This window comes from Leopardus geoffroyi, chromosome E1 (genome assembly GCF_018350155.1).
Source record: "Leopardus geoffroyi isolate Oge1 chromosome E1, O.geoffroyi_Oge1_pat1.0, whole genome shotgun sequence".
NCBI classification, from domain to species: Eukaryota; Metazoa; Chordata; class Mammalia; order Carnivora; family Felidae; genus Leopardus; species Leopardus geoffroyi.
The window spans coordinates 34,684,657-34,695,986 of NC_059330.1; the positions used below are offsets into that span (position 1 = coordinate 34,684,657).

At 42.8% G+C, this 11,330-nt stretch overlaps 1 protein-coding gene across 13 annotated transcripts in view; it reads left to right on the top strand.

The window, feature by feature from the left end:
* SPAG9 (sperm associated antigen 9) overlaps window positions 1-10,888 on the top strand; it is a 132,241-nt gene extending 121,353 nt beyond the window's left edge. For 8 of the 13 annotated variants that reach the window (XM_045488367.1, XM_045488364.1, XM_045488366.1 and 5 more), the window contains 5 exons: window positions 818-931; window positions 2,568-2,606; window positions 3,555-3,731; window positions 5,464-5,613; window positions 7,298-10,888. In XM_045488367.1, coding sequence (XP_045344323.1) covers window positions 818-931; window positions 2,568-2,606; window positions 3,555-3,731; window positions 5,464-5,613; window positions 7,298-7,413 — 596 coding nt within the window. In that variant the 3' untranslated portion in view covers window positions 7,414-10,888. The remainder of the gene's footprint in view (window positions 1-817; window positions 932-2,567; window positions 2,607-3,554; window positions 3,732-5,463; window positions 5,614-7,297) is intronic. The other 5 variants (XM_045488369.1, XM_045488368.1, XM_045488373.1 and 2 more) reach the window with 1 other exon arrangement.
* Window positions 10,889-11,330: the final 442 nt, after the last annotated feature.

Here is an 11,330-nt window from a genome sequence, read left to right on the forward strand (position 1 = left end):
CAGAAAATAAGATCAGTCGTAGAAATTCCCTTCAAATGAAAAAGTACATCCCATCTCCCTACATTATGTGTCTGTGGTACCTAAAATTTCTAAACTGCTGCAGAATTGAAGTATGTAAACAAGGAAAGAATACACGTTTTTACTAAGATTGTTTCTATCTCTGCAAGGAAATTTAAGGCAAAGCAGAACTCTTACACCTTATAAAAACAAAGGACATTTGATTTTCCAATCTAGCAAACTCTGTTTTTGTTGAGTTGTTTTTTGTTTTATTAATTTTTTTTAAAGTTTATTTTTACTTATTCTGAGAAAGAGACATTGAGCAGGGGGAGGGGCAGAAAGGGAGACAGAATCCCAAGCAGGCTCTGCACTGTCAGCACAGAGCCCATTGTGGGGCTCAAACTCACGAACTGTTAGATGTGACCCGAGCCGAAGTCAAGAGTTGGTTGCTTAACCGACCGAGCCACCCAGGTGTCCCACTGTGTTTTGTTTTATTTTGGATTTGGTTTGGAGTTTGGATTTTGCAGCTCCCTAATTAAATCTTGTGTCCTACCTCCTGATCAACAGAGTTTTCTTTCTGAATGGTAATGTGATGTCAGCCACTTTTCAAATTTTCTTTTTTCATTAACCGTGAATTATCAGACAGGTGTTGTAAAGCCCATTGAAAATGTGCTTTGATGTGCACCTTCAGGAAACATCCAACCGGCTCTGGTCGACACTCCCGTCTCTTGTGTTAATCCAGCCATTCTGTGAGGGATTTGGAACCTAAAACATCATTTGCTCTAGTTTCTCAATAAAAAATTTCCCCCCTGCTCTACAGGTACTGGAAAACTGGGCTTCTCGTTTGTGAGGATCACAGCTCTTATGGTGTCTTGCAATCGTTTGTGGGTGGGGACAGGAAATGGTGTCATTATCTCCATCCCATTGACAGAAAGTAAGTATATTTTTAGCTGAATGCCACAGTACAGACAGAAGAGTTGAAGGAGGTAGTTGTGTCCAGAATTCAGGCAGAAGGAATGGTTTTGGCATTGGCAAATCTGTGGTAATTCAGAAAATCAAGCCGGTGACAAAGACCTAACTATTGTCCTTTCGTTACTTATACAAAACTTATAAACTGTAGCGAATACCAGTGTCCCTGCATCGGGACCAACATTTGTAACTAAACACGTTGCATTGCAAGAAGCTCCTTTTCTCAATTCAGGAATCCCAGTCCTATTTCCTCCTTTAGAAGAAGGTTCGAGTCTGGCTTTCTTCCAGTGTTAATACATCAATATCCAGAACCAGTGCCTAGAATCATTCTGGTGTTTCATCTCTCCAGCTGTTACTTTACTTCTACTCGGTTTATTTGAGGTTTAGAAAATGTTGTGAGAAGTTTCTAAGGTCAGCAAGCAAGCACTTATGCTGGAGACAAGGCTTCTCTCCTGTATGTGTAAATGGTGTGAACAAAATGTACATTGTATGTTTTTTAGATTATGTTTCATTATTGTTACTTTTGTGAACAAAGTATATACATTGTATGTTTTTCATATTATGTTCCATTAGGTTGATTATTCATCCAGTGAGCATTTTTGTGTTACAGAATTCATGGGCAGGGAATGTTTTGAAAACAAGTGCCCTAAGTCCACACACAAACATCCCAGAATTTCCCTTTCTTCAGGGGGCAGACAGGAGGTGTGGAAGGTGGTCTATCTGGAGCTTTTGAAGAACCTTAATTCTTTTTTGTTTTCTTTTTCTTTTTTGTTTCTTTTTACTTATTTTGAGAGAGAGAGAGATAGAGAGCAAGAGGGGGAGGGGCAGAGAGAGAGGGAGACAGAATCCCAAGCAAGCTCTGCACCATCGGCACAGAATGCAAGATCGTGACCTGAGCTGAAGAGTCGGCCACTTAACCGACTGAGCCATACACGTGCCTCTGAAGAATCTAAATTCTTAATCCCAGCAGTCTTTTCTGTAATTACTTATAAACCTACATGAGTTCATTTCAGTTCTTTGTAAAAGAGAGTTCCATTTTAGCAAAGCCATTTGAACAAGATTTCTTCTTCTTTGTTTTAAATGTTTATTTAGTTTGAGTTTTGAGAGAGAGAGTGCGCAGGGGAGGGGCAGAGAGGGGGTGGGGAACAGAGCATCTGAAGCAGGCTCTATGCTGACAGCAGCAAGCCCAATGCAGGGCTTGAACCCACGAACCATGGGATCGTGACCTGAGCTGTCAAAGTTGGACGTTCAATCGGCTGAGCCACCCAGGTGCCGCTTGAACAGGATTTGTTAAAGGAAAAGGGGAAATAATAGCATTTAGAAAGTGCTCTCTGTTAAGTTGTTCTTTGAAATTGCTTTATAATTAAGAAAAGCAAAATCCCAGTAAATCAAATTGTCCTTTTTGAGCAGAGATATTCTACAGAGGCTTTGGTAAGAACTTTTCATGTTGGTATTATACCAAGCTGGACTTTGTTAGTGTAGTCAGGGGCTTGGAGTGCCAAGCTGGCAGCTGGAAGAGAAGCCGCGAGAGTGGAGGCTCATGGTGGTGTTGCCCCCTGCCGTGCGCCTCTCCATGTCCCTTTCCTCCTCTCTCACTGTAGCCGTAATCCTCCACCAGGGACGCTTACTGGGGCTGAGGGGTAAGTGCAGATCCTGAACCCAGCTCTTCTTCCTGGCTTCTGATGGCCACTGGGAGGCTGTCCTCTGGCTCTAGATGCCCTCTTGAATGTTCTTAAATGCCATCCACTCGCAGTCACTGCATCGCAGCAGGTGTCCTGTCCGTTTTGTTTTTTAATATTTGTTACACGGCCACCAACCTACTGCTCAGCGGCTTAGTGTATTTATCATCTTTTGTTGCAGCTGAACTTTCTTTCGGACTTTGTTTTCCTTCCAGTAAAAACACGAAACGTCTCTTAAAACTGTCATTAATCTCCATTGTTTACTCTTGTTACCAGCCATGTTTCTTTCATTCACTTACTGGCCCATGGAATGGGGATGTTTTGTGAGTCTGGTTGTTCTAAAATAATGTAGCAAACCACCAGTCTGGTATAAATAAAAGCCACCTTATTGTCGTGGCTGGATCCTTTAAACACAGCTTTTTACCACCCACCCCCCACCCCCCAAGAGAGATATTCTTACCACAGGGGAGAAAAATCAGAAGGTAGACTATGAAATTTTTATTGAAAAATGTACAAATTTACTTTAAACTGTGTAACTGGTTAGTCTTCTAAAATGGGGATTAAAAAAACAACAACAACATAAAATAGACATCCCTAAGATTCAAATCTGGGTTTTTTTTAAATGTTGCCTTTTTTTTTTTTTTTAATTAATAGATATGTTTAAAAAGTAAGCTTAGTTATTGCTAGACTGGCAAAATCCCCTACTCCATTTACTGAGGTACTTAAAAATAACTAGCATGCTATATTATCTTTTTTTTCCCAGCTTTGTCTTGAGTTGGCATTGCTGCCCTTGTTTTTACCTCAACTGGCTGTAGCTTTTAGATAATATCATAAGGATTAACCAGTAACATCCTGCATCATCACCGTTTCCTAGGGGGAAATATTTGGTATTTGGTTTTTCTGTTGCAGCAAATAAAACCTCAGGAGCACCAGGAAATCGTCCTGGAAGTGTAATCCGCGTATATGGTGATGAAAACAGCGATAAAGTGACTCCAGGGACATTTATACCCTATTGTTCAATGGCACATGCCCAGCTTTGCTTCCACGGGCACCGGGACGCAGTGAAATTCTTTGTGGCAGTCCCAGGTGGGTTAGATTATTCTGTCGAGAAGTTGCATGTAATTATCTCTTCTATCCCTTGGTCCACTACCTAGTCTAATGCTAAGTACTGGTATTACAGATAATTCCAATATATTATATGAAAAGTTGTATAATTGGGGTTTTTTTTATAATGGATAAAGCACTATAGGGATATTTGAATGAAATTGCTTTGGAATCTCTCCTCTCTCCCCCAAGACGAACTTGTTGATTTTTATGTCAGAGACGTGCTTGCTTTTGAAAAGCAGTGGTACTATTTTGTCACCGCAGGGTTCCAGAAATGGTCGTGGCCTAATAAAGGAGATGGCTAGAAGGAAGCCCCTGTCATCAGAATTGTGTACAGGAAGGGATGGAGAACACACTCGGGTGCCTGTAGCACTATTGTGGCAAAGAGCAACAGGCTAGGGGTCCCTGCCTTGCTGCTCACGTAGTTCTCTTGAGCAGGTCACTTAACCTCTGCGACTGGTCCTCATTTCCTTTTTTTTTTTTTTTATTTTTATTTTTTTTAACGTTTATTTATTATTAAGAGACAGACATGGAGCGTGAGCAGGGGAGGGGAAGAGAGAGGGGGAGACACAGAATCAGAAGCAGGCTCCAGGCTCTGAGCTGTTAGCACAGAGCCTGACGTGGGGCTCCAACTCACGAACTGTGAGATCATGACCTGGGCCAAAGTCCGTCGCTTAACCGATTGAGCCACCCAGGCGCCCCCTTTTTTAAGAATTTTTTTTTAATGTTTATTTCTTTTTGAGAGAGAGAGAAAGACAAAGCACAAGCAGGGGATGGGCAGAGAAAGAGGGAGACACAGAATCTGAAGCAGGCTCCGGGCTCTGAGCTGTCAGCACAGAGTCCAACGTGGGGCTCGAACTCACAAACAAGGAGATCATGACCTGAGCCGAAATCGGACCCTCAACCGACTGAGCCCCCCAGGTGCTCCTCTGGTCCTCATTTCCTAAGTGGATGTGACTGATCTCTGCTCTGCTGACCTCACTTGTGGTGAAAATTAATGAAAGTGCTCTAGAACTATAAAGCACCATGTAGGTGAGAGGCGTAGTGGTGATATCCGGTGACAAATGTTCTGTCCACTGACGATACTAAACTGATGTGACTGACCACCTGCAAACAGGACCCATGCCTGGAGGTTTTCCCCCTAGGGTTTCTGTCCCATTTCATGCTCAAAGATTCGACCTTACAACTTAAACTTTAGAGTAAATGGCACATGTACTAGTAATTTATTTGCCTAATCTAAATTACAAATAAGATGTATTTTTCTTAAATATGAGAGGAAAACCATGGATTTGAAATACATTTAAATATTAATTATGAATATTCAAACTCATAGCACTTAAGTTGAAGACCTTTTCCAGTGTCTTACACAAATGCACATGTACCTTTTCTGGAGCCCCTCAGATCAAACGATGTAGATTGTAATACTCTGAAGCAGGCAGCTAAGACCTGCCTGGCCATACACAGGTCTCATAATGGATTTGGATCCATTCCTGCTTTGGCGCAAAATGGCTCTACTTAGATTTTCAAATTGGGTTCTTATGACTCTTATAGGTGTTTTCTGATCACGGAGAGGCTTCTGGCATTCCCAATACTTTGGTTGTATCACAATATATTTACCTTTTTATTCAACTTTCTGAAAATATTCAGAGAAAATGAGCCTTCCCCCACCCCAGTCTGTGATAAGTAATAGTCACTTCTTTTCTGGCACAAATAGGTCAAGTCGTCAGTCCACAAAGTGGCAGTGGTGGCACAGATCTAACAGGTGACAGAGCAGGGCCATCTGCACAGGAGCCTGGCAGCCAGACGCCCTTGAAGTCTATGCTCGTCATCAGTGGAGGAGAGGGCTACATTGACTTCCGAATGGGTAAGTCGTTGGTTCTGGGAGCTCGGTTTCCATTGTGTTCTGTAACCCCGTGCTGCCAGCACGGAGCCCGACACGGGGCTCAGACTCCCCAACCACGAGAGCATGGCCTGAGCCAAAGTGCACAATTGAACACTTAACCGGCTGAGCCACCCAGGCACCCCTAGCATAACGTTTTTAAATGTAAAAACCAGACCAGAGTTTTTAGGTTCTTAGATTGTGTCTTGAGCCTTTTAAAGCATGCCCCAGCACACAGTTTGACCTTGCTGTGGAAGGAGGTGGGTAAAGGAGAGTCTGGCCTGCAGAGAAACATGCAAACCTTGAGGTGCTTTTCCGCCGTCCCTGTTCCCGGCTGATGGTAGCAATGTTTTCTTTGCCCCGCTGACGTTCAGGGGAGACACGTGACAGAACTACAGCAGGTCGGCGGTGTGTCTTGGCCCCTGAAGCCAGAAGTAGGGAGGGTTCCGCCAAAGAGCCTGTGCCATGAGACCAGTTGTTCAGCTGGTTAGAATAGCCCTGCTCTGCTGCAGCAACACCGCTGATGCACCTTTGCTTTTGTTTTTGTTTTTTTTATTTTCTTTACATGTTTGTTTATTTTTGAGAGAGAGAGAGAGAGAGCGTGAGTAAGGGAGGGGCAGAGAAGGAGGGAGACACAGAATCGGAAGCGGGCTCCAGGCCCTCCACTGTCAGCTCAGAGCCTGACTCGGGGCTTGAACTCAGAAACCGTGAGATCGTGACCTGAGCTGAAGTCAGGCGCTTAACCGACCGAGCCCCCCAGGCGCCCCCTGATGATGCACCTTTGGAGAGAGGAGTATGGTTTGCTTGCACGGGGCCTTGGAGAGCAGTGTCTTTGATCAGGACCTCATTTCTCGAGTTCACTTAGCTATTTCTGGGAGAACCTATAGCCTGTCTGTGACTTCAGTCTCATTTCTTCATCACCACACTGTCCGCTCACTACCTGTCCTAAACTTGACAATCATGGGTTGAAGAAGCTCAGTGTCGGGGTGCCCCGCTGGCTCAGTCGGTAGAGCGTGTGACTCTTGATCTCAGGGCTGCGAGCTCGAGCCCCATGTTGGGTGTAGAGATTGCTTAAAAATAAAATCTTAAAAACAGAAAAAAAACCAAAAACTCAGTATCTCAGTACAGTGAGTGGCGAATCTGCTGTCTCCTACTGCTAGGAGTATGTGAAACAGTTTCTGTTTCTGTGTGCTCTTAGGGGTTGTCTCTGATGGGAGAGCTTTACTGTCACCGACGACCAGCAGGGGTTGTTTGGATGTAGCTAGTTTGGGTGCACGGGCGCTATCTCCACGCTTTCACATTTATAGTCCCATCTAGTCTCACTTCTCAGTTTGAAATAAATGAGAGTAGACCCTGTCCCTTTGGATCGACAGAGGGTTGGATGGCTTTGACTTCTTGGCTTCTCCTCATTTCTGTTAATGTCAGCGTGCAGACGTATTGGGGTGAGTTTCCAATGTAGTATAGTGAACTCACTTTTATCCTTGTGGTCTGAAAAATGAATTCGCCTTTTCAGAAGTTGGGCGAGTGAAGGTTCTGACCCAGGGTATTTCTTGTACTGTGTGCTCTGGAAGGGGAGTCAGCCGGGTTTTATGCACACTGTTCACAGACCTGTACATGGGCTTACGTGTTCCATGCTCCACCTAACCCGAGTCTCCTTATCGCCCCCCAGGTGATGAAGGTGGAGAATCAGAACTTCTTGGAGAGGATCTTCCACTTGAACCTTCTGTCGCCAAAGCAGAAAGGAGTCACCTGATAGTGTGGCAAGTGCTGTATGGCAATGAGTGAGCACATAGGAAACCGGTGGAGACAGGGAAGCTGTCTCTTCTGCATGGTTTATTTTCCCTTTCCCCTTAATTTAATGCTCTCTTTGTGAAATCAGTTTCACCACATAATGTGTGAGCATTTTTTTTTCCTGTTAACTTTCTATCACAAGACCTGTCCTTCCCGTAACAATACAGGAACTAGCTGTTTTACTGCACCAGTGTTCCAGGCGATTTCAGTACGTTATGAACAAATCAAAGAATGTTTACTCTCTGCAAACTGAATTCTAGGAAGCAATCCAGATGTGGTTCAGTCTGCCACAGCTGATGTCACTCACTTCGTTTGATGGGGTCACTTTTGAGCTGTCGCTAATAATGGAATCCATGGGAACACTTGATAAGTGGAACTATACCATTTGGTACAATTAAAGTCTTCCCCGTGTATTATAAAATTGACACAAACTAGTATCAGGTGGATTATCAGGAGGTCTCTAAGTGTCCCAGGGGGCTAAAAGCTAATTGTAAATTACTTTCACTTTCAAATCTGACAAATCTTGTTTATATATGGTATATAAAACCTTGTTTTCATCAGATTTGGGGGGGGTTTTATATTGAAGAAATTAAGACTACACTATTTAAATAAAAGATTCCTGTTTCTGACTTATTAGAGCTCTACAGTTTATGAGGCCTGCTCTCTGGATATTGTGATGATGATTCTTTCTGAGACTAGTCTCCCTCGTTTTCATACTGACATGTCGGAAAGGGTTATCGTTGATACGGCTCAGAAGATCGCTTCAGCAGTGGGAGGATTTGTCTTTAAGGAAATTGTGTTTTGGGTTCCTGTGTCAATGGATGGTGGTGGTTGGTGAAGGTTTCTCCAGGTAAAACATTCACCTGTTCCCCAGTGGTGCTGGGACTGCTCTTGCCGGTTCACAAGAGTAAAGCAGCAGCCGTGATACAGCGGCCTGTGAACTGAAGGAGGGGTTTGATTAGAAACAGTATTTTCTCTGGTTCTGTGTAGAACTGCAGAACAACTAGCACTTGATGTTTTGTATGTACGTGACACCTTGAAGCTTTTGTGCCCTTTTGAGATGAAAATGCCACCAGCAAAGAGGAAGGCGATGAAGGGGAAGAAGACAAGGCCAAGATACCGTAAAGTGAGAGTTGACATGTTTATCTTTTTACTCATAACACCCATTTCAAAAGCTGAGTCCGGGTTTCACGGATTTTCTTGTTTAATAAGTTTTTAAAGACCATCACGCTGCAGTTCTCCCCCTCTCGAGCTTCTTGAAAAAATGCGTGATTTACCATTTCTTTAAGCAAAGCTAAATAGAAATTTAAGTGTTATTTTAAAAATATAAACCTGTTGAATAAGGGCCCCCGATCCCCAGAAGGAGTGCTTGAAGGAAAAGTAAGCAAACACAGGACTCAGACTGTGTAAGTGGTCTGAAGCACCGGGTGTTGGTTGTTTCTGAGCTGCCACGCAGAGGTATTTGTAAAAAGCGTGCCGCTGTCCTCAAGCATCTACGTGATTCAGCTAATTGATAAATACGTGGGATTTAATGAGCCGGAGGCAGCCTTTGAATCCACTGGGCCACGATGTGTCTGTGAGCACATCGTGTACACGATGAAGCGGTGGCCACTTCAGATGGCCAGGAGAAAGGAACCCCCTTTGGCAAGAGCTGCGGTGAAAGGCTGATTTTTTTTGCTCGAGATACTTAGTCACTTTTTCAAGGCACCAAAACTTAGGCCCCCTTTTCATAGCATTCAGCTATATATTTATTTTACATCTGAGCCACTTTGGGCACTACCTAAAAAAATCCCCACGTCGTTACAACATTTTTGGGGAGGAATTGTTGTATAAATTCACAAAAAGGAGACACCAAAGTGTTTGGGAATTTTAATCCCAAGAAATAAACATCCCAGAGTCAGACCCCACTTGCTGTTCAGTTTGTACACGTTTGTGTGATCAAATGTAATTTAGGAAATCAGGAGTTAAAAGATGAAAAATGCGTACATGTTACAGTGGTTCTAATTGTTCTTACTGGCTTTAGTATAGGGGTGTAGCTATTTTATCTAAAGCCGTCAGATTATCTGTGGCCCTGTTAATTAACATCAGGGACTAGAGAGAGTACAGAAATGCTTGTACAATTTGTTTTAAGGGCTTGTCCTTATATAATTGTAATATCGTTTAAGTATCTTCTGCAGATCACTTTACTCCCCTCCCCCTCCCTTTCCCCAACAATAGGTTTATATTCTTGTAACGTTCACTTTGGTCAAGGTGGTAACATTCACTTTGGTAAGAACCAAAATGTAAGCTTCTTGCGAGCAGCGAAGCGTTGGTGCACACTGCCTATAGCTTCCAACTCGAGGGTAGAGAAGAGGCTCGAATACCTCGGGTTGGTCTCTCCATGTAAAAAATACATGTATTGCCCCTGTTGGAAGAAATAAGGGATACCCGAGAATTTTCTCATTTTGTTATGCGTGGGTTATGTATGAGGTTGAGCCATGTGAAGTTGCCGACGCTCGACCATCGCTAATCTACACAAATGTCAGTATCACATACCCCAACCCGATGCTTACTATGGAATGCAGGTTAAAATCCCTGGGAGGCAAAGGGAGAATGTTCTTGAAGAACTACACCATTTTGAGGGTGTTTGTCTCCAACCTGTGTGGATCTACATTTTTTAAACAGGAAGGGATATCTTAATAGATGCAGCTTGTTGAGAGTGTAAAACATTTTGAGCACAAAGTATGCAGCACATAACTTTTCAAATGAATGTGTTTGCATAGAAAAGATGAAAATACATTCTCTCAGTTGCTGTATTGTTCATTTCTTGTAAAGGTCTTACTACATTTGAGAATAGACCCTTTAACATAGGCTGCCTTAGTAACAAAACAAAGCAAAACAATTGTCTCATAATATTAACTGTCCTAAAGAATGTGCGTCTTTCTTGCAAATGCTGTGGAACTGAATATTTATTTCCTTGTGAGTATTATGACCGTTACCAAAGGACTCCACCAGATTTAGGGCTCTTCTTAATTGATCATGTTGAGAAAGGGACTCGTTTGGCCCCCGTTTGTAACATGGGAAGAGTAGAGAAGAGAGAATTAAATGTGGAAATCATCAGTGCTTTTCTAACAGGGTGACGCTGTTTTGTAACACTAAACGTCTTCTTCTTTCTCTTAAAAAATTAAGTTTTTATTATTAATTTTGTCGTACATTTCTCAATATATTTGAATATATTTTAACCATTTTATGTTCTGAATTTGTTTTTTTGTCCTAGACATTCTATCCAGACTTTTACTGGCCTCTATAATCTGAGAAATGGGTTCTAGAGTGTCCCACTTGTTGTCTCTTAGAGGCTGAGGCTTCATTTCTATGAGCAAAAAGCTCACTTAGCAATGTAGTTATTTCGGTATTTATTTCTATTATGGAATCCCTGGGGTTCGGAATGTAACTTTGTACATGAAATATATATAAATATGTATATGAAACACGTATGAGGTCCAGTGTATTTTGTTTTGTTTTTGCCTTTCCTAGGGGTCTGGACTTGGTTTTTATTCAACAGTCTAATCATCTCCCCCCATCACACAGGGCATTTCTGAGGGTGAGGACTGTCACCCTTTGACACTGACTGAAGGTGAGCAGTGGGGAATGCAGGAAGAACACGTCTGCTCGGCTCACATGTTCAAATGAGATGTGAGTAATAGACAATAGGGCTTTCTAGAAATGTGGGCGTGCTGAGTAACAACCCACGCATGATACAAGGCATACCATTTGCCAGGTTGACTCAGTAACGAGAGGCAGGCTGTAATGTAGATGTTAATAATACAGTGTGCTTACTTGTGACCCATTTGCTTGGGAGAGACTCTGGAAGGAAGGATGATTATAAAACTAATCATGTGGTAGCACGATGTGAACCCACATTCAGTGCAGTG